The sequence below is a fragment of the Apteryx mantelli genome, chromosome 4 (genome assembly GCF_036417845.1).
Source record: "Apteryx mantelli isolate bAptMan1 chromosome 4, bAptMan1.hap1, whole genome shotgun sequence".
Lineage (NCBI taxonomy): Eukaryota > Metazoa > Chordata > Aves > Apterygiformes > Apterygidae > Apteryx > Apteryx mantelli.
Genome location: NC_089981.1, coordinates 86409204 through 86432582, shown reverse-complemented (window position 1 = coordinate 86432582; position 23379 = coordinate 86409204). Strand labels below are relative to the sequence as shown.

The 23379-nt window shown below is 49.5% G+C and overlaps 1 protein-coding gene across 2 annotated transcripts; it reads right to left on the bottom strand.

The window, feature by feature from the left end:
* Positions 1–8343: 8343 nt before the first annotated feature.
* Positions 8344–14151, bottom strand: BMP4 (bone morphogenetic protein 4). 2 transcript variants are annotated; one of them, XM_013954883.2, is made up of 3 exons: positions 14093–14151; positions 10279–10655; positions 8344–9412 (listed from the first exon to the last, which is right to left on the bottom strand). In XM_013954883.2, exons 2-3 carry the CDS (start codon positions 10646–10648, stop codon positions 8571–8573), a joined length of 1212 nt encoding a protein of 403 aa, XP_013810337.1. In that variant the 5' UTR covers positions 10649–10655; positions 14093–14151; the 3' UTR covers positions 8344–8570. The 2 variants fall into 2 exon arrangements, with proteins under 2 accessions (XP_013810337.1, XP_067151763.1); XM_067295662.1 differs by lacking the exon at positions 14093–14151 and adding an exon at positions 11146–11295.
* Positions 14152–23379: the final 9228 nt, after the last annotated feature.

The following is a 23379-nucleotide window of genomic DNA, read 5'->3' as shown; positions in this document are numbered from 1 at the left end:
TGTATCTTAAATCTCTCAAAATGATATCAAGACATACCTGTTACTGCTCCCCCAACTCCAGAAGCAAAAAGATTGGCATGTTTCATGGGATGTCTTGCTCAGCCTCTCTTCCAGACCAGTTTGTGACCCAAATGCCCTTGGATAAGGGTTTCAGTGATGAAGACCATGAGCACCATGCTGTGCTGGAATTGAGATATTTTACTGAGATGCCCAAGCAGAGACCAACCGCCGTCTCACCACCACAGACAAATGGAGCTCAGGTTGGCTCTTGGGTCTGTGGGATGTGGAGCAGGAATAAGGGCAGACAGAGCAGAAGCAGCACTCAGGGCTTGGGTCTTCTAGGAACATCTCAGCCTGAGGATGCTGAGACAAGCACGGCCTGGAGGACACAGTATCTCCAAGGCCTTATACCCCAGCAGGAAATTCCCTTCTGTGACCAACCCATCAACACTGGACCCCTCCATAGCAGATCCAGTGCACAATCCCCCACCAACCCCCAGCCACATGAGCAGTCAGTGCAGCATCGATGGGTCCATGGGGTCTCCACCAGCCTCACACCCAACCCACAGCTTCAGCCATTCACCCCCCCACACTCCTCCAGAGAGATTTTGCCCAGCCAGAGGAACATTTCACCTCTGCTCACCCCTTATCCCACTGTGAAAGCTGCAGACTCCGTTCATGTCTCCCTCAGGCAGAAAGCAGCAGGTCTGCCAGCGCGGTTGAGTTCAAAGCTGCGGCAGGTGATAGCGGTGCAGCTGGCAGGGTGCCGTACGGCGTCTTCGCCCTGTAGCGTAGGACCCAAGAGCTGCGAGGTGCAAGGCAAAGGGCCGAGCTGCAGCTCTGTCCCCCTTGTCTGCCGGCAGCAAGCGCTCACTGCAGGTTTCCACGCCACACGGGCGTTAAGCAGGTAAGCAGCATATTTTAAGTACGTACAGCACTGCACCCATGTCCCCTCCACGTGCTCAAGACTGAAAGAGGGTTTAGGAGGAGACAGACTCCAAAACACAGGAAAAAAAGCATATGAATGGCTCCTCACTGAGATCCCCAGTCCTTCTTCCACTGAGATAACGGCTTAGCGAGGCATTTGAGCGGAGTGTTTGCTTCCACTGATTTAGCGCAGTGGTAGAAGTTATGCACCCAGTGTCTCCCCTGGGTGGGAACGGGTCCTCAGCCTGGGGAGCGCTGGAGAGCAGGAGCAGCCCCTCTGCAAGCCCACACGTATGTGCCCGGGCTGTCCAGCACTCAGCCGCCTTCGCACAGGCCTCCCCCAGCGAGGTGTATAATCAATTTAGCATGTCTTAGCTAATCTTGGCATGGAGGGTTTTACTTATTTTGGTATTAAATAGCAGGTGTGCGTTACAGTGCAGACAAAATGAACAAAGCCAATAAAAGCAATGCAAAATGCCTACCGTCTTCCATATAATCTAATATGTAAAACAGTGCAGCCTGTTTCAAGCAATTACTTCATAACATCTGATCTCACGTTACTGGAGGGAGAGGTGAGGGACAGGTGGATTATTTGGAAAAGCACTTGCTTTTTGCCTGTGGGACTCGGACTGAGCTGAGCCTTCAGTTTTCAGTGACAAGAAGTCTGTGGTCTCCATTCAACCGTGAGGCGTAATTCATGTTACCGAATGCATTCACGAGGTGTGAGATTATCTAATCAGGAAAGGCCAGAGCTAAAACATGCAGGAGCTCAGAAGGGCTTTAAATCCCTGCCATAAAACCAACACAAAGGGAATTATCTGAGGCAGGTGCAGAAAGTCCTGCTCCAGCCAGAACCCACCCCACACCGTCACCTCCACGTGCAACTGGTATGGACATTGACCCTGGCTGGAGAAAGGAGTCTTTACAGATGCATTTTTGCAATTGCTGCTTTCCTCAGCAGGCCAGCTAACTTGCTAAGGAGTCTTAACAGCATCCTCCATCCTCCACCTCTGTTGCCTGAACCCTGCTAAGCTCCTGGGAATGGCACAGCTAGAAATGACACCAAGAAGGGTGAACACCAGCAAGGAACAGCTTCCACAAAAGGAAAGATAGTTGAAGTTCTCTTCAGCCTGGCAAGAGCACAGCAGAGAAAGAATGTGATAGATGTGGGGGAGCAATGGAGATGTGGTCCCTGGTGTGGAGAAGGAGAGTAGGAAGCAGCTGTTCATCGTGTCCAAAAATACAAGAGTTGCTGGGCAGGTGATTAGGTGATAGCTTCAAAACAAATAAAAGGAAATAGTTAAAAAGGAATATATATAGTTAAGCTGTGGAACTCACTGGCACAGGACATTGCTGATGTGAAAAATTTTATAAGGTTTATAAAGTAATTCAAGAAATTTATGGAAGTAAAATTCATGTTGGCCTATTAAATACAACGACACTAATTCTGGCTCAGGAAGCCCTGATCTGCAGATAGCTGGAGGCTGGTGGAATACTCTGAAAAACATCATTAAATGCTTGCCCTGCTCCTACATTCTCCCTGCAGCACCCTTGGAGACAGGATACAGCACTAGGAGGACCTTTGGAGAAAATTAGTACAAACATTTTTATGAATGTAGAATAGCATCGACATTTTGCCAATCCATACTATGCCAAAACAGAGAGTCAGCTCCTCCTCTGGGTACTGTGGTCTCCCTGGACTTGCACACTGTCAGCATCTGTGACCTCCAGGAAAAGGGGGAATCAGACCAAGAATGATAAGGAAAGTCTGCATTCATAAACATGTCGTGTGCCAGCACCTGAATGAAAGGAAACTTGGAAGAAATGCTGAAGATGTAAGTACAGTCAGACTGCTAAAGAGTACCAAAGGCAGGTGGATCACATCTGAATGGGTCCAGGTCTGTCCGTAGCATAAGAAGAGATCAGAAACATAGGTGTGGATGTGAACAAACCTCTCCTCGCCTCTCTGACATTACCGGAGAGCCAGCACATCATGGCCACTTTCTAGAGTGAAACCCCACTGGTGATGGCCTTTGGCTGCTCAAAGCTTCCAGGCAGTCCTTGTGATTTCCCCTCCAAGCACATGTCCAGGGCTGGGGGACGATGCCTCTGTCAGATGTGTGCCAGGGTCTCGCCCCTCAACTCTGCTCATACCGCTCAGGCACTGGTATCAGAGCAGCAGCTCCCCAAAGTGTCCAATGGTCCTGGGAGGCCACAAGAAGGGTCTTCAGGATCAGTGGAACCATGACCTCCTCAAAGCTCTTGTTGTGTAAAACACGGCATCAAGGCATGGGCATGATGCCGTGCATGAAAAACGCTAAGTGCTGACAACACGCAGAACATCACGGGACTCCAAGTCAGGTCAAATTTTGGAAAGACCTTGCAGAACCCAAGTCCCAGAACATTCATTCATCTGCTGGGTGGAATGAACAACTCGTTCCAAAAGTGGCTCATCCAACAGAGCCAGAATTTGCAGTGGCTTTGTGCCTCCTTCGGCTCTGCTAAGGCACAAGCTCTGACTGAAAGTTTTCCCCTTCACAACTCGTCTAGGTGGATCTTCTGGTGTCAAATAAGAAGCAGGTCTGAGGTGTCTTTCTGCCAACAGAGTTTTTACCTTATTTGTACAGGTAGAGGTTTGTCCTCTACCTGGCTGCATATTTTCAACACACTTTTCAAACAGCTTCATGTCTTTGTGACTGCAAAGCCTCAGTCACTTTCAGATAAAACCAGTCAGCTAGGTCTGAAAGTAAGGGAGAGGGAAAGCAGAACGCGGAGACAGACACACTGAGTCATCACACAAGTCTCATACCATTAAGAAGTTAGGTAAAAATAATATATTAGAAATCCTATTTAACCCTTCCAAACTAGAACATGGGTTCCATAAAGGGAAGAAAATACCCACTTTCTGGATCATTTCTGATACTCCCTGCCATTATCCTTCCTGCCCAGAGAATGACATGGGCACTGTAACCTCCTCCGTCTTTATATTACACAGGAATCCACCACCATTTTGAGGTTAAGTGATGGATCTTCAGAAGGACAGACCCAAGAACAAAGGACAGTTTTGTGGTTAAGTCACAGGACAGGGACTTAGGTGGATGGATAGCACTTCTGGCTCTGCCAGCTCTCCATATGTGACTGCGGCCAAGTCCCTGCACCTGTGCCCAAGATCCTCATCCATAGGAAGGCAACAATATCTCCTCGTACTTTCCTAGGTCTTGCTGTTCCAGCCAGGGTTATGTTTTATTGCCTAGCACAGTGGGGGACCCTCAGGCCTGCTGTCATGCAATGAAACCCCAGAACAGAGAGAAGAAAGCACCTCTCAATGCCAAGATTCAACAGTTTTTCAAGCCATCGCAGCTAGGCTGTGCTAATCTTTATTGTAGCAGGAGAGACATTTGCCAGAGGTGTCCTAGCGCTGCCGTCAACACAAGGGCCTCCGTCTTCCTTTGCTGGCTCTGTAGCAAAGCCTCTGTGTTCCTCCCAGAATAGCAGCGTGCAAACCTCGGTGCTTCTCTTCCAAACCAATTTGCATTTTTAGAAACTAATTTGCAAAGCCTCGGACCCTGTGGCTACAAGCAAAGCCTGGCTGTCTGAGTAGCACTCCTCAATTACTGCATCTCCAGGACAGCAGCTTCTCTCAAAATGATGCTGTGAGCTTCGACTTGGGAGTGAATTTTTGCCTGCAAGAAAAAAATCCTGCCAGAAGATTCCCAGGATCCTACAAGCCACGAAAATGTGATCTGAGGAGGTGTCAGGGGTGGGATCAGGGCACCATGGGTCTCCTGGGGGAGCTGCTGACACAGAGCAGAGCCTGGGAGCCTGGGGTAAACACCTCTCACCAAAATCCACTGGCTGGACGTTTCATCCCATCTCCCCAGCTCCAGGAGAGGCTGAGTGGGGTGTCCTCAGGACGCCTTCCCTCGGGCCCTCGCCGGATCTTCAGGGCAATGTCACCATACAATGTCCCGCAGACCTCACAGGTGACCACTGTTAGCAACTCAGCTGGAACCACCAAGGGTTACTAAACCCTGCTGGGCATATTCTCCTTGCTTCCTATATCCGTAAGCCACACAGACTGCTGTGATGAAGATTGGCATTGCAACAGCACTTTTTAGATACCGTAAGTCACAGCTTTCCAGCGGTGGGCACAGAGATGAAGTAGCATCATGGTGAGCCATGGAGCAGCTGCGGTCAGGCTGTCTCGTCTTCACGTGCAGCATGGGGCACCCCAGCCACCAGGAGCACCCCAAAACGGTCACGAAGCGGCAGCACACCTTCAACACGCTCCCCTTCCTTTCACAGTCCAGACCGAACCAGCCAAGCCGGGGATTAAATTGATATGCCTTATCTCAAACCGTCACGCTCTCCTCATCTCAGATTTAAGCGCACTAGAGGTCCGGGAATTTCTGTGCCAGCCACCACAAACAAAGCATTCACTCACTCTGAAATAAGTAACATTTGCAAATAATACGTTCCATAGTCGGAGGAATTATTGCACTTTAAACAGATATATTTGTCATACTTTTAAACAAAGTTAAACACGGCTATCTGACACTAAACTAACACTCCAGCTCTTCTCTGCCGCGCAAGCAAGGTAGTTTCTGACACAGATAAGCCAGTAGGAAACGGAATCAGCACGTCTACGACAAGTAGCGCTCCAAGAGACGGTCCTGGTCATCACACTGATTTCAGAGCACACCATTAAACCACACGACTGCTGCAACAAACACACAAAACGATAGCCAAAAACACGTCATTGAAGCCACAGGTCTTTTTGCACCAGAGCTTAACCCACGGCTTTCCGAAGCAACCCCTCTCCCCTCAGCCAGGCAGCCTCCTTGGGCAGTGAAGAGCATCAGCAAAACCCAGACCAAACTGAAGCGATGGGGAAAAAAACACCACTGGTCATCAGCGGTCTCGGACGGAAACTGAAAAGGGACCTGATCCTGCTGTGGTTTCCCTGACAGTTTTGCCTTATTTTCCTCTTTTTACAGATATCGAGAATTTTCCAAATACCTTTTGTCATCCATGGCACCGGGAAGCCATGCAGCAGCCCACCAGCCGCGCGGGACCGCGGGAGACACACGTACAGCAAGGGCAATCCACGGCCCCCGCAGCTCCGGTTGTGTTAAATACTAAGGTTTAGATGTGCTCCGCAGAAAAAACTGCCTAACACATCCACAAATATTTCATATGATACATCACTCTTACTGTCAGACGGTTTATATCCATAGTTTAGACTCTTATAAAATTTACAGATTTGAAAGGTTATGATTTAAAAACAAACAGCAACAGTTGGGGGGGTTTTTTTCTACAGTTTCTGGGTAGAACAGCCTGTTGTAGGATCTCACCACCCCACAGCCATAGTCCAGTGCTGGGGCAGGAAAAAACAAAGCAAAGAAAAGCTGCCCAAGGGCCACGGACGCGTCACGAAAACATCTCCCCTCGCTGCTCCTCGCGGCACCTACGGAAAAGCAGGTGCCTCTGCCTCCGTAGGGCTAAAAACGAGAAAACGATGCAAATTTCATCATTTAAATGCAACACGAAGCTTCAACACCAGAACAAACAGATCCATAAAGCAGCGGGAACGTAGCAAAGCGGCTGGAGACTTTTCCTTGCGCTGTTACAATGAGAATGACCTAAATCCAAGAGCCGTTAGCGCACACGCTGCTTAGCTTTGTAGCACCGTCCTGGCCTTCAGCCTTCGGGATAACCCGGGATACACCGAAGGGCAGGCAAACAGACCTAGGAGAAGCCTCTTTATTTAATTCAACTTTTCTTTTTTTTTTTAAAGGCACAGTGGGTTTGGGTTTTTTATTTTTCCCCTGCTTTTTTAAGGCACCCACCTTCCCGTGACCACGCTGCAGGGCCCGAGAGGGTCCGGGCTGCTGCAGCCGGCCCCGAGCTCCCTGCGCCGCTCTCCCGGGCAGCCCTGCAGCCGGGGTTATCGGCGGCGGGGCAGATCGGCGGCGATGTGTGTAATTGCCCTGTCAGGCAGCTGAAAGGCGCTCGCCTTTAGCTGATGCCACTTCAAAATGAAATTCTTTCTTTGGCATGGCTATGTCTGATATGCAGGCATCAAAGGGGAGGCAGCAGGTCGCCGCTGCCCCGGGCCACGCATTTCCCTTCCAAAGGCAGGAATGAGAGCGGCCGCTCGGCTCGGGGCCGAGGGGGAGCCCGGAGACAGAGCGGCAATAACCCGAACCCCCCGCCCGCGCCCCGCGTCCCGCCAGCGCCAGGGACCCCGGCTGCGACGGGTCGGGGAGGCGCAACACCCGCGGAGGGGGACGCGGGGGCCTGCTCGCCTGCCGCTCGCCGGGACGGAGGGGTGGAAAAGCCCCTCCGGCGCAGCCGAGTCCGGTGGTTGGGTTTGTTGTTGTTGTTGTTGTTGTTTCTGAGAGAAACGCGGGGCCGCGCTCACCTTCCCCCCGCCGTTCCCATCTCCTCTCTCCACCTGCACTCTACAGGGAGCCGAGGCTTTTGGCAACCTTTCCACTCGGATTTTTATGGGTTTCAACTAAACTGCCCCTTTCGGAGGGTTGGAGAGCTTCACTCGTTCAAAAACGACAAAAAAACCCAAAACAAAACAAAAAAAACGCATCGCCTCTGCCTCCCCCGGGCTGCCCTCCCTTCCCACTCGGGGGATACGAGCCCCGCGCGCACACGCACGCCCCGCCGTGCCGCACAGCCCGCGGCCCCGGCTCCCGCTTCTCCAAGCCAAACACGGTCAGGCCAAGGCGCCGGAGCCAAGGAGGGCAGGCTCGAGACGCCGACAGCCGTACCTGCTTAGCTCCGCTCGCCTTCCTGCTCGGAAGCAATTTGGAAAGGACACAGCACAGGTAGCTATTAGCCAACACATATTTAACTGCTGCAGATATCTTTTTTTTTTTTTTTTTGGCATTGTAATGGGGCGATTTGATCTTCAAAGGACCCATGCGAACCTTTGAAGCTTCCCAAAGAGGTCCATCTCCAGTGAGGGGGGGAGGGAGGGGGGGAAAACGTTAATAGTTTTAAAACCTGGGGAATCCTGAAGATGGACGAAGGGTATAAAACCCAGTGGGTTTAGCATAAAGCCCTCAGGTAAAATCTTCACCTTCTTTTCAAATGCATTTTTGGTGGGTTGCTTTGCAAACGCTTGGGCTGGGTTAGCAAGGTCGGCTCTATTCCCATCGGCCGGGAGAAGCAGCTCTTAAATCTCCGTCTCCCACGTGGCACAGCCCCAGCACACGGGGATCCGCGGCACCTCAGCGAGAAATAGAAAGACTAAAATTTGCGAAGTCTTTTAGGGGGGGAAAGGGGGGGAGGGAAAGCGGAGGCGGGGGAAGAAGATGAGAAGGAGAGGGACGTATTCCCAGCCGCGCTCCTGGCCAACACAGCCTCGGCAGCACCCTGAGAGGTGAGACACAAAATGCGTTTACCTTTAAAATAATGACTCATTTTATTTTTTTCTTTTAATATGTAGTTATAAATATATTTTGTCAAAATATATGATCATTATTGTCAAAAACATTTGCACATAAAGTCATAAATAAGGTCAAGGTGAACGTTTAGTTTAGAGAAGAGTCCAGCTATAGCAAGCAGTTCGGGGGGTGGGACGGGAGGGAGAGAGAAGGGGGAGGAGAGGGCGGCGGGGAAGGAGGTCAGCGGCACCCGCACCCCTCCACCACCATCTCCTGGTAGTTTTTCAGGACCACCTTGTCATACTCATCCAGGTAGAGCATGGAGATGGCGCTCAGCTCCGTGGGCACGCAGCACGCCTTGGGGATGCTGGAGTTCACGGAGTTCACCAGCGTCTGCACGATGGCGTGGTTGGTGGAGTTGAGGTGGTCGGCCAGAGGGAAGGGGCAGTCCCCGTGGCAGTAAAACGCCTGGTACCCCGGGGGCGCCACGATCCAGTCGTTCCAGCCCACGTCGCTGAAATCCACATAGAGGGCATGGCGGCGGCAGTTTTTTTTGTTCTTGCGGGAACGCTGGTGCTTGGGGCTCCGGCGGGCTCTGCGGGTCAGTGCGTGGCCTCGCCCGTCGTGCCCAAAAGTGACCAGGAGCGGCCTGAGCTGAGCCCAGTCCCCGCGCCCTTGAGGTAAAGATCGGCTAATCCTGACGTGTTTGCCCTGATGAGTCTGTGCGTGGTGGAGGTGGGTCACCTCGATCACCAGCCCGTGGTTCGGCTGCTTGTCCTTGGTCCACCGGATCACGGCCGGGCTCACATCAAAGGTCTCCCAGCGCGTCACGTTGTGGTGCACCAGACGCGTGTCCAACAGGCGCGTAATGGCCTGAGCGCGCTCCGACAGCGGCTTCATCACTTCGTAAATGTTTATCCGGTGGAAGCCCCTCTCCCACGCTGCGCTCGGCTCCTCCACCTGCTCCCGGTACAGCCGCAGCTCCGCCGAGGAGATCACCTCGTTTTCCGGCACGCTGCTGAGGTTGAAGACGAAGCGGATCCGGGGCGCCTCGCTGGGGCCCGGCACCGTCTCCAGGTGCTCTGGAGCGGAGCGGAGCGGAGCAGCAGGGGGAGGGAAAGCGGTACAAAAAGAAAGAGCGCGTCAACCTCGGGGGCACCCAGCCGCGAGCCCCGGCGCGGCCGCAACACGCACACCTGCCGCCGCGCGCGGGGACCCGGACGGGGTCGCCCCTGCCCGCCTCTCTTTCCGTTTCGGGCGGGCTTTTCCCCCCTTCGGCTCCCCCCCGCCCCAGAAGCATCTCCCCGGCGAGGTGCGGCGCCAGGGAGCACAGAGGTGCCTTGTTACCCGGCGCGGGGGGCAGAGGGAGAAAGAGAAGCAAATTCCAACGCAGTAATGATGCGGCTGGATTAATAATTCAGATTTACTTTGGAAAAGAAACATCCGCTAGGAAACATTTGGATCAGATTACAAGGGCCTATTGAATAAACCTTATAAACACACAGCTGTAAGTATTAAATTCGAGTAGTATTTTTTTTTTTTAAAGAGCAAAACCAGGCAGCAATCGCTTTGATAGTTCAAAAGAAACACACCAGGGGCGAGATCCCGCCCTCAACTTTACTCCCGCATCCGATCCAGAGCCATTAAATCCCCACGAGCCCAGGGAGTGACCCCGTGGCAGAGGGACCGAAGGAAACTTGCTGGTGTCAACAGAAGCGAAATGCGCCTCAAAATATGGTCAAGCTCGGGTTAAGCACAGGATGCTGGAAAAAAAATAGAGCGCAGCACGCCTGTCACCCACACAGGGCAGGCTTGGGGGGGGGGGCAGTTTTCCTCCCATAAATTTAGGGCTGGGCATGTCCCGCTTCTAATGCGATCGCGAGCCTCCAAACACACCAAAATCCCCATCGCTACCAGGGCTGGGAATTTACCTCCTCCCATCACTGACCTTCATGGTGGAAGCTCCTCACAGTGTTTGCCCGGCTGGTCGATCGCTCCGGGTACTGCAGGCTAATTTCCTGGAGGCTTTCCTCCTCTTCTCCGGACTGGAGCCGATAGAGATCCAGCATGTAACCAGGAATGACGGCTGACTTGCTGGGCTGAGGCCGCCTTCGCAGCCCGAACATCTGGAGCAGAGTTGTTTCGAAACCCCGCAAGAGTTCATGGCTTTGGGCAGAGCGGCGTCCAGATCCGGCTTGTCCCTGAAGCTCTGCGACTTTCTTCCTGCCGGTCTCGGGTATCAGGCTAGCATGGTTAGTACCTCCTAGCAGGACTTGGCATAGTAGGATGACCATCAGCATTCGGTTACCAGGAATCATGGTGTCTCTGGGGTGTAAAAAACGCAACAACAAACAACAAGGAAAGTCAGGATGAAAAGCAACCCCCCTCCTCCTCCTCCTCCTCCTCCTCTTCCGAGGAAATTTAAAAATAATAACAATAAGTGGCAAAACGAGATCAGAAGAAGCCCCCGAGCGGCGGCGGGCGCGTCCCGAGGGCAGGGATCAGCCGCTCGCCCCGGGCTGCGAGCAGCCCCCGCGGCCAGGCGGGTCGCCGCCGCATCGCGGCCCCGCTCGGCCCCGCCGGACCGGCCCGGGGCGAGCTGCGGCGGGGCCGCGGCGCCCGGCGGCGGACGCGAAGGCGAAGAAGGGGAAGGGGCGCCCGGCGCGGCGGGACGCGCGGCCGCGAGTTCGCGTCCCGCCGCCGCACCCCGGCGGGGGCACAGGGTGGGGGATTAAAAAAAAAAAAGAAAAATAATAGTAATAATAATAATTAAAAAAAAACCAGCGACGCCGAGGAAGAAGAGGGCTGTACTCACTGACAGCAAGCAAGGCATATCAGCACAGTCCATGATTCTGGAGAGCCAGCCCGGACCCAGCGCGCCGAAAGCCTCGGGGCAGCGGCTACCGAGCGCCTCCCGCGATCGCCGCCCGGGCGCAGTGCGGCCGCCGCCGCCGCCGGCCCCGGTTTTCTCCCGGCCCCGCAGTCACGTGGAGCCGCGCACCCCGCCGGCCCCGGCCCCGGCCCGCCGCCCCCGGCCCGCCCCCGCCCGGCCCGGCCCGGCCCCGCGGGGGACGGCCCGGCCCGCCCCGCCGCCCGCGCCCGGCTCCCGGCTCCCGGGCCGCGGCGCCCGCCGCCCCCGGCGCCCGCGAGCCGCCCGCGGCTCAGGTGGGTCTCGGCGGCGCGAGGTGCCCGCGGGAGGCTTCTGCCCCGCTGCTGCGCTCAGGTGCATCCCGGGGCCCCCCCCCGGCCCCGCCGGCCTCCCCCGCGGACCCCGGCGTCGCCGCCGAGCCGAGGCGGCCGGGCGGGAGGTGCCGCGGCTGCCGCGCTGGCGCGCCGGGTCCGAGCGGACCGTCGGCGAGGCCGGCTTGGACGGGGAAACTCGGGAAGCGCCTCTCCCTTTACGAGAGGGGAGGGAGCGCTGGGGAATGGAAAGCAGCTGCATGGAGAAAGGGATGGAGAGGGAGACCTGGTTCCTCCCTTGCTCGCACCACCCGCCGGCGGCCGGGCCCAGGGAGGCTCCGCCGGGGCCGTGCTGCTGGGAAGCCCCTACACGCCGCCGCGGAGCGGGAGGCCGGTGCCGGGCCTGTGGATTATCCCCACTGCCTGCCCTCGGTTCCCACCCACCCGCTGGATCTGCTCTCCCTTCTCATTCCCCTTCCCTCCGCGGCAGCCAGGATAACTCTCGCCCCCCCCTTCCTGCCCGGCCGGGCTCCCGGACCCCTCCTGGAGGTGAGGCAAGCACCACCGGAGCCGGGCTGGGCTGTGCACGGCACAGTCTGGTCACACTCGAGGGGTACAAGCAGGCGTTGCCTCGAGGAAGGATGCCTCCATCAGCCCCAGGATTCCCGAAGGTTGCCCTGCTCATGGGGCAGAGCCGGCTCTGGGGTTGGAAGCGAGAGCCAGGCTTTCCAGGCTCTTCCCGAGGGGACTGCTCTGGTGCTAACACGCAGCGCCAACCAGGCACGCTGGGGGTGACGTACAAACACGGCATGGAGAAGGCAGCTCCTGGGAGATGGCCCTGCATGAAGAGCTATGAGATGTCCCCACACTGAGGAGACACAAAATAGACTGAACAACCCCACAACCCCAACAAGGAGAACTCCAGCAGGGCTTCAAAACACTGTCCCTTTGCCCTGCTGGGGTGTCCCTTTGTGTTGGGCAAAGTAGCACCCAAGGGGAGAAAAGTTTGTTAATATATGTAACTGAAAGATGCGGTCAGAGGAGTGTATGGCATCTCCAGGTCCCTTGGTCTAAAAGAGCCATCACTGAAACTGTATTACTGTCTTCTAGTTTTCATACACATGCCTCTTTCGCGGCAGTCAATAAGGATTTTGCTGACTTATGGCACGAATCTATAGGTTCAGCCACCTGGAAGAACCCAGATGTGCCCCGTCTTCCTAAATCTTTATGCCAGGCTCTGCTCTTTGCTAAGATTTTGATGTGCAGGGCTAAAGTTCATAAATTAACCACAACCAACAGCAAGCTCAGAAATGACGCTTGTAAACCAGCAGATTCCCACAAACCACCAGGCTGCTGTGCCCAAGGAGACAGCAGGCCCAAGGGAGCACGCATCAGCTTCCCTACAGACCTGAAGTACTGCCCCAAAACTCAAAATCAGCTATGACTTCTCTTAATGTTTAAACTTTTTTAGCTCAGACCTGACCCATGCATTAAAAAAGCCTAGGGATGTCACTGAAAGGACACATACAGATAAAAGGCAGTGCTGACGCTGTAATATCTCTGAGTTATTCCTATAGCACTCTGAGTTTAAAAGAAACATCTGTTAGCAAGGTATTTGGACTATGAATCCATCAAAATTTGTGAAATATTGCTATCACCATTTCAAATGTATCACACTGTGTGTTATTCTTAACAAGGGAAAACAATTTTTGGAGTAGCTGCTGTGCAACTTTTTAAAGTTAAATAACATTTTCATTGAAAATATTCCAGTCTATAAACAAAGTTTATGCAAGTGCCTGTATAGCGCAGCTCTTAAAACAGACCTCTGGATCAGAAAAAGCAACTCGCGCTCTCGTTGTGGGAGAAGCAGCAAGATGTTCCTCTCTTTGTCTACAGACCTCACTCAGACTTTGTTAGGATCAGACAGTGTCCATGTTTAAAATGTTTGTCGCTGAGGAATGCAGTCCCGCACTATCCAGTACCTTCTCTAGTATGCCGGCCTATTAAACTCAGATCCAAAGCTACTTATGTAATGCTGGTTAACCATGCCTCTGTGCAAGGAGGTGGCCAGCTGGGGACAGAAACCCAGTGGAGAACAGTGTGGTTTAGGCTCTTGTAGGAGGCAATAGTGTATTTGAGTAGCTTATTGGTTACTAAGAAGTGTTAGTCATGGGGAAAGCTGTAGTATTTATTCCGTAAAATGTAAATACATAACCCAAACCACAAAGGAATAACCATGGATGGAAACAGTGTAGCATTTACAGAGGGAGCTGACATGCATTTCTACAGAAGCTGTATTTCCTTAGCCCCACAGAGAGTAATTCACCTTGAACGTAGCTTCTGCTAAAGCCCATGGAGTTACACATATGCTGAATTCGGTCCAGGCAGGCTAAATAACCGAGTGTGTTATATATTCCAACCAAAAGAGTGAATGCCAAAATGGAGCTAAAAATACAAATGTGGAAGGTTTGAAAAGCAAACACTGCTTAATTCAGTGGTAGATGCACCATTGCGTATTTTAAAGATCCAGCAAATCAAAAATAGAGAATATTATGTCTACGCTCTACACAAGACACACTTACCCCTGCGTCACAGCTCTTGTAGATGAGAGGGAACATCGCTTAGGTTCTTGCCTGTGGTTCAGTCCCAGCTGTATTTGGGGCTCTACAGCCAGGATTTTTCCTCTTTGACCTCCTTGAAAAGCCTTCCTGGGGGCTCTGCACCAGGACAGCAAGCCTGTGGGCCTCCTCTTGAAGCTAAACACCGGGTCATTGGGGACGTCACCCTGCAAAGAACGGGCAGACAAAGAGGTGATTCATGCACATACAGACCTTGACTGTGACAAACGTCTTGTTCTGGCGGTGCAGCAAGAAGCCCGGGAGCTGGCAGGTCTCCTGGAGCCCGTGTGCCCAACTCTGCTTGCAGAGGTTACTGGCTAAGGGGCAATTATTTGCTGTCTTTGGTTGCACCCTTTACCCTGCTAATCGTGAATTTGCTCAGGCGTGTTTCTGATAAAATGCCAGCCACTAACATTTGTCCTGCTTCCAGGTTTTGCATGCTCAGGACCTAACAGCAACCACTGCAGGTCGATGTTCAGCACCTCTACAAATTAGGCCAGCTCTGTTTACAAGGCAAGCTTTTCCCCTAATGGCAGCATTTCAGGAGATGCCTCTGGACTCCGGCAGAGAGACACCTTCCCAAACCAGTTCTTGCATCTTGTGTTATTTTTAGAGCAGCTGCACCTTTTGGGCTCCAAAGTTTGCAAACAACCTGCCCTGTGAAAAACACTCGTCTCACCAGATCCATGCTTGAGCAGAAACAAGCCTAAAACCATAAATAAATAAATAAAGTCATATGTCGGAGACATTTTAATGACGTGAATTACAGGAGGAGATGCTCCTAAGTGTGCTAAGACCAGTTCCCTCCTACCCTTTCCTTTCGACTGCCTAAGCTTGTCAATTAAAACAAAGGGAACTGAACAAACAACTCCAAGGAATTACATTTTCCAAAGTAGCTCTTCACTAAAGAGCCAGACTGCAACTGGTGAAAACAAGTGCAGCTGCTTGAATGGCAAAAGGAACATTTTTTACAGCCACACTGAGATTTTCATTATTCCTCTAACGTCTTCAGAGCTGGCCTGTTCTACCAGCATTTTCTACGTTCTCTTGAAAAAGGAAATACATACTTCTCCTGAAATACAGCACTGGACTCAGCTTGGATCTTACTTTGGCTTTACATTAAAGTATCTCTGCTGAGGTACCAGTACCACTTCTAGCACCACTTCTTAGTTAACAAGAGAATCAGTCTCATAATTGCTGTTTTATTCCAAACAGGCTTTTTACAAATAAAAATAAAAACACTGTGCAGGTACATTAAAAAAATGCAGTTCTAAAAAGCCAGTTTTTGGTAATCAGATACACAATAGCTGAAACAGTGGGATTGTTTGCTTTTTTCCTTTTTTAAGTTTTTAAAGTTTTGATTGTTATTGTTTTACAAATCCTATCAAAAGGTTGACTGTCTCTCACACAGGGAGAATTTTAGTTGCTTTTGCCTGACTTGCTCACTTTGTCACTTTTCAAAGATCCTACTTTGGACTGGGCATGCCTAGAAGTTTCACTCCTTGCTTTTCATACCTGCGTTGTCCATCTTCTCCAGGTAGAGTGTAAGGTCTCTGCTGCTAAAGATTGTCCCTTAAGAGATGCTTTTGTAGTGCATCAAAACAAGGAGGCCTGCTTCAGCAATACAACTCATAAAATAAAGCTAAAGCCATTTTAATGGTCGGTTATTAAAATTCCCCTGAACTGTGTTACAAACACCTCTTTAAGCCATCTGTTGTAAAATCATTTATATATCACTTGGTTTCCTTGATCAATGTTACAAGAGGAATATGCATTGATCTCATCCAGCTTTTTGAAAGAACGTTGCTTTTAACACACACTTGCTTCCGCACTGCATTAGTCCCCACTCAATCAAAGCCTTGTCTCGGAGAAGCAAGAAGGACCTCCAGAAGATGAGGAACACATTCCTCATGTTCTGAAATTGTAGCTGGTACTAATAAAGATCATTATTCTTCTAACAAACACCATAAGACCATATGGCTATCTAAGATAAGCAGATTCATTCTGGATGTGTTGTCATGAATACTTTTTAAGAATACCACAAACATTGGCAGCTCCTTTAGCGTACATACCACTTCAGTGCGCCTCAAGCACTGATACGTGGCTGTGTCTGTTTTCGGCTCTGACTCTGATATTTCGCATGCTTTGCTCTTCCTCACTGTCTAGCAACACTGCCAAATTTACCATTCCACACAACCATGTGGCACCTCTGAGGTGCTGACATTTGTCTTTGTCCTTTAATTGTATCTTGAGATCTGCTATCATCAGAAGCTTTAATGATTTCAGACACTAGAACAAGGCATAAATAAGCAGAGCAGGACAACTGCTGCAAGGATATTTAGATGAGAACACGCTTGAATTCCCTGAATGAGTTTGTTCTGAGCATGTTCTCAGCAACTCTATTTGATTTTCAGCAATAGCAAAGGAGTTTACTGGCAGGCATTTCCACAAGTGCTGGGAAATATGAGCACGTGAATGAATTTTGAATTCCTTAACATGAACATCTGCACCTGAAAGCAAAGTAGAAGAATTTGTGTTAGGTATTCAAGCGTGGTCCTGGTCAGGAAACACGGACCTACTGTGTGGCCTCCATCTCCAGTGAAAGCCAACTGGCGGGGCTTGTTTGCACCAGACGCTTGGTGAGGAAGCGCACGCTCACGACCAATCGACAGACCAAGGACCCATCTTAGAAACTGTTCACTGAATAACCTTACATAGTGAACGTATAGGATGAACACGGGAGTTTCCCACAGATGGGAAGAAGAAGAGATCGCTTCTGAGGGAAGGGCTGCTCCTCCACACAGGCATATACGAGGCTGCAGGTTGCACAGGCTCCGTAGGTATTCCTCTCCAGGCTGCTGTCCTACTTCCCACCCAGTGTCATATGTGCTTTTATAAACACGTATGTGCATATAAAATCAGGTACACACAAACACACATAGACACACACGTATCCATCACACTTGGCTACAACATACACAACACAATCTATGTTGGTACTACCCAATTCACTGCAAATATCCTATGGGATTTCTCCTTGTGTAAGGGGTACTGCTCTGTACACTGGGAGGAAGGAAGTATAAGGAGTTGCAGTCCTTCCAGACTGAGCTTACTGTAGGACCTAGCTCACTGTACTGCAGCAAGGCTCTCTGTTTTATTATTGATAAAGTGAGCTAAGGAGTGAGGCGTTTGCTGGGTTTATTTTCAAGGTACAGACACTCGTGCTTACTGTTTCCTGCTCTGCTCTGGGGCAATGAAAGACTCCAGAAAGCAAAATCAAAACCCACCTCCTCCACCAAACAGCTATGACCAAAAAGCTTCTGAGCAGGGGCATCGCTTGTGGCAGTAGCAGAGAAACCTGATGTCATTTTTGGCTTTTTCCTACATGAGCAATTATCTATTTTGCCCCTCAGTGCTTCTATCATACACGGGCACTGACTCAGCAGTCTAAAGCAGGCCCTTAGCTATCTGGGGAGGTCAAAGTCAATAGGTTTAGTGCAGCCCTGCAAGGACTGGAATGCCTAGAGGAAAGTTGTCCTTATGCTTAAGGAGTTGATTTGGACTTCAGCAGGTGTAGGTTCAGCTTTGTGCTTGTGTGACACTGGCTGAACCACCAGGAGCCTGCTTTATCCAGTGTCTAAGCATATGCTTAACAGTGAAAAGTAATTAAAAAAAAAAAAAAACAGAACAAAACAAAACAAAGGGGAAAGGAAGCAATTAGAATTAAATGTGTGTCAGAATCTCCACTCTGGAAGAACAGGAGCACTTTGAACAATTCTCAGAAATGAAGCAATAATAACCATAAGTTCCTAAAAGGTCCCAAACTCCAACACAGCAAATAGAAAGTCTTCAAACCATTTCAGCTGGGCTCATGCCCCTGGGAACGTGACACAGGGATGCTGTACAAGCTCCCATTTACGGCATGTTCAACAAAAGTTGTGCTGCTGTCACAGCTTACACTGCCCCAAACATCAATTCACCATCGTGGAGGGCAGACCAGGGATTCTCATCTCAGCTGTAGCAGAAGGAAGCTGACTCTCCCTGGTGTCGCACCAGCTTGAGAGGAATGACAGACAGGAAACACTGCTGAGGGACATTTTGAAAATTCCAAAACCAAAATCTCCTCCGTAGGAAAGAAGAGATGTTGAATATGCCTGGAAAGGAGGAATTTAACACAATGTAGTCAGAGGTAGGTTTCCAGCATTTTCCAGAAGTACTCACCAGGGCTTTAGATTACTGGCTGGAGGCCACAAGGCCCGTGAACTGAGGGGAGACCAATTTCTTGACCTGCAGGTTTCAATGCAATGACAGTCTGTGCTCTCTGATGCCTTATCCAAACGATGTGGGGCAGACCAGTGCTGTACATGTGTACGGTGCATGCCTACATCCCACAGGCAAACTAGACTTCCTACTTAGAGGCCATTTGCAGTACCTACTTATTTTACTTTTTAAAAAACAGTCACGAAACAACTTGCAGTGGGTTAAAGCTGGAACTGGCTCATAGAAAAGGGAAAGGAGAGACTTGTAGAGAAGAGAGGGGAATATCTAGAAAGCAGTTTGAAGAAGAAAGAAAAGGAACTGCAAAAAGTGAGTGAGTCTGAAGACATCCTATGTCTCATTCTCTCTTACATATGAAGTAACCTTTAAGGTCAGAGGTTGCTTACCCAAAAGGAGGTCCACCTGGGCAGAAGGATTTACAGAGTCAGACCCCAGAGGATAAGCAGGAAGACAGAACAGGAGAGAAAATTGATATGGGAAAGAAGTGAAAACCAAGAAGGCAAATTCAGACTGGGCAGAGGGCCAAAGCAAGGCCAAGTGCAATTCTAGAAAACGGGACCAAAGCCAAAGGCACCAAGGTGTCACAACAGGCTAGCGCTGGTCTGCAAAGACAACCCAGAATGATGCAACTGGCAGGTGCACAGCATCATCCAGACGTGAAGGAAATAGGCTTAAAACTAGGGTTTTTTGAACAACAGGCTCAAGATGAAGGGTCTGAGCCTGAGCGTTCCTATTTATGTAGTATTCAGGGTTGGGATAACACTGCTTTTCTCGGTACCAGCCCCCTGGGCACACTGGTATTACGCTTTGAGTCATAGAAAGCAGAATACCCAAGTTGCAGCAATTTCCCTTAAGACCTCTTTGTTCCCCTGGTCACACCCTGTATTCCTGCTTGTTCCATCTCCCTCCTGCCGACTCTGCTGCCTTTTCCCACCCTCTGTACACATACCTGATAAGGCAACAAGTCTCAGAACCAGGTATTGTATGCAAATGACAGCACACTCAAATTCAAAGAAGTATTGCAGAGAGCAACTGTGCAATGCCATTTACGTAAGCGGCACCAGCTTACAAACATGCTGCACAAAGACTGAGCACCAAGCTAACTCCATGGCTGCCAAAAGCACAGAAAGTCATCCGTTCCATCCTGAGAATCTCTCAGCATCTCACTTCACCTCCTATCACTCTTTCCCCACATAACAGTTAGGTGCAAAGAGAAAGTGGAGCAGGAAATCAGTGATGCTTCCGCTGCTGTCCACCTCTGACTAGGTTGAGCATGGAAAGGACAGGAGAAGCCGAGTAGGGATGGGGCTTGAGATACTGCAAGGAGAAGATGATGTAGAATAAGAGTCAGATGACCAGAGAGAGGAGGATAAAATGAGAAGGCCAAGAGGAATTAGAGCCAGTGAGTATTGACTTGAGTCAGGGATAGTGGGGACAAACTGCTGATCCAAAGCAGGACAGTGACTGTCCAAGGTGACCCTAATAGCATCTATCTCCCAGTGTGGTGCCATGAGGACAGCTCAGATTTGTAAGCTGTTGTTTGGTTCCTTTCTCTCTTGGGACCGCTGGGAGCCACCACTCCTTTCTCAGAGGTTCCCCTGTTCGCCACCAAGAGCCCAAGATGACACAACCACAGAAGAGGTGCAATGGAATGGGATAGCAAAACTGGACCTTCTCCATCATGTTTTCTGACAGGTAGAGGTACTCAAAGCAGCTGCCTGAATGTACCTACAGTGTTGAGAATGGTTATGGCCTGGGAGTTTAGCAATAATCAACAGAAAATTGGAAATCTAACTGGTCTGCATATGCTTGCAAGAGGTGCACAGCCCTGAAGGCTAAGAGGCAGATCCCAACCCACTCTCATCACTCTTCAGGTTATAGAGAATTTATCTCACCTAGCATCATCCATTTCCTGTCCACAGAGGGTCACCCTGCCCTGCTGGACAAAAACTGCTTTCACTCAAACCAGCAAATGTCGTAAGTCCAGTCTGTAAAAAACAAACAAGCAAGAAAAAAAAAAAACAGAAAAACACAGGCAACTGGCTGAAAAATGAAGGCATTTTTAAAATAAAAAATAAATAAAGGCTGGGCTGTGTCCTGTGGATGGAGGCACATAAATGCTGTGTTCATACATTTCAGACTCTTCCCAGCTACAGAGCTCCCAAAGGACTTTGTCTCCACAGGGTGAGCAGCTCCATGTCTCTCATGGCAGAGGGCACACATGGTGATCTGGCTCGCGTTACTGAGCAGGATCAGATGATAAGCGAAGATCCATGATGCTGAGCAGCAGGCACTGTTGGTCAGCAGCTCACAGGTCAAAATCTTTTCCTTCTTCTGTCTGAAAATCCTCCCGCACCTTTCTTTCCCTAGGTAAGTATTGAGGTCCTCCCTTCTCCAAAGACTTTGTCACTGCCAAGCTTTATGCACTTACACATCTCCGCATGGGCAAGATTTTAGCACAAGGGTATTTGCACAGTATGTTTCAGTTCAATTGCATTTGTAATATCAATTGTTTTATGAAATCGCTATTTTTACTGCCCCATGACAGATGAATAGTAAATCGAGCAAAAAACTGCCCCACAACCCTGAGTCTGAGGAACTGTAGATTTGTCACCCTTCACTCACTTTGTATGCTGTTAGATTTTCTTCAAGTAATTTTATGCTGCTAGACACCTAATAACCTAAGTGGTCCCAGGAAAGGAGAATTGGTTTCCCCTGTAAAAAGCCTGGTGTTTATTTGCAATTTAGCTTACCTGGCTTGTTTAAAGTCTTATCAGAATGCATCCACCTACTTTCTTTTATTCATTTTCACTTGATATCCAAGATTTGCTTGAATTGAGAATGTCAAAGCCTCAGGCATGATCCTGGGTGTTCTCAAGACTTAAATGCCACTGCTTCAAGAGTTAAAGATCTAGATGGCTGCACTAAGAGGATGATAAACTAATCACTCAGTCACTGCTGGTGAGCCTGGTGTCATTTACTGAAACATGGAATGCATTTAACAATGTAAAAGAAACTCCATGCAGTGCAAAAGCCAAAGATGATTGTTAGATTGTCAAGGTTTACTTTGGAGAAAGTCCTCAATCTAATTACCTATGTTTAAGCAACAGAAGTATTTTTCCACTCATTCAAGAAGTTAACATTTTCCTTTCAAGCCAATGGGAATTCTTTTAATGTGACTAAGGACTGCAGATTCTGTTCAGAGGACTACAAAAATTTAAGACGGGGCTAGGCTGAAAAAATAACTCTTCTAGGGGACAAGTTAGAAATGTGTCCTATCATCATAATTGTAAGAAAAGTAGATTTAATAAAATAATTACAGTACTACTACTGCACACTTACTTATTTATTTGTATCTTCCAGTTCAAAATGGTTTAAAAGAAAAGGACAGATCTCAGCACTCTACAGAAATAACTTTCTTATTATTAAAAAGCCAGGCTCTGTTTTGGTGTTAGAAGAATGAAATGCTTCAAATCATTTTCCCTGCAATCTCTGAACCATGAAGGAAGTGAAAGACTAGGTGCAACATTTTGTTTTCACATTTTAGAATTTGGAAACTACTGGCATATTTCTTCATCCTTAAAATGGGGTCTGAATTAAAGATCAAGATATCAAGGTATCAAATATGAATAAAATGTCAAAGGAATTTTGTTGGGCTCCCCCGATGAGTGGCCAAGCTGCAAATAATATCACTTTATTATCTATTATTCTATCAAGCCTTAATCAGAATGGTACATTAATTGTGAGTCCAATCCACTGCAGCTGGTATAGGACCCTTTCCCAGCATATTAACCCCGGAGCCAGTGGATACCACCACAAGTGGCATAAATAAATTATTATTGTCATCACCGAGTTGTTCATTGACAGGGAAGTAAGGCCCAGAGAGGCAGACAGTATTCCTCCAGAGCAAAATGAAGGTGTGACCATAGCTCATCCTTGCAGATAAGTGTCAATTTGACCTAGCAAACACAGGCAATAAGAAGCAATGCAGTGACATGGGTTTAGCACATACTAACAGCTTAACAGTTCTCCAGAGACTCTGGGTGGGTAGTCTGGTGTGGTGATAACACATCCTTGCAGACCAGTGTCAATTTGACCTAGCAAACATAGGTAATAATAGAAGATGAAGCAATATCGGTTTAGCAAGTGCTAACTGCTTACCAATTCTCCAGAGACTCTAGGTGGGTACTCTGCTGGCTAGCTTGGACAAAGTCTGTCCCATGGCTCTGGTACTGCAACACAAAACACTTCCTCTGAGAAGGCAGAATCACATATTTTACAGTCACACCTACCTTCATGACATGCCTGACAAGACAGCACATGATCACCTTCCCTGCTGGGTGACATCTGATGGCTCAGGCAGTTCTGCTGATGTTGGGGGCAGCGTCTGCAGAAGTAAGGAAAGCTTCAGCCCGAACTGGGAGATCAAAATCCAGCTCTAAGGGTGGAAATTCAGCTGATCAAAGGGAGAAATCTACAGCATCCCCTCATCCTGAAATGGACATCAAAAATAGATCAAATTGCTCCTTAAAAGTGGCTATTTCCCTCCACACCTGTGAAAGGGAAACTAAATGAGTAACTCAGGTGTTGCTGTCTACACCATAGAGATCTAAAGGCAAAAAAGACGAATGCTCTTCAAAGGAACTTGCTGTTCCTGTTGTGTAAACACTTCCCTCTACAAAGAAGCAACATTTACCCCAGGAACTGTCTCACTTTCACTTCATGAAAGAGAGTAAACACTTTAAGATCAGTAGGACTAAGAAATGGTTCTACCAACAAGAACTGGGGAACTTCTGAAATGCTCCATAGTCCTTAATCACTACTGTAGAGCAAACTGATTTCTACCTCATCTATATGTGCATGTATTTCAAGAGCTGAAAAACTGCCATGCTCATACTTCTCAGCAGCTAATAAAAATCCTTGTTAGCAACATCTGGATACAAGACAAGGGAACCTTGCAAAGAAAGATGAGG

Coding starts and splice junctions, on each gene's coding strand:
- BMP4 (XM_013954883.2), bottom strand. CDS start 10,648: ATGATTCCTGGTAACCGAATGCTGATGGTCATCCTACTATGCCAAGTC. Junction 9,413..10,278: donor GAGGAGCTTCCACCATGAAG/GTCAGTGATGGG, acceptor GCTCCGCTCCAG/AGCACCTGGAGACGGTGCCG.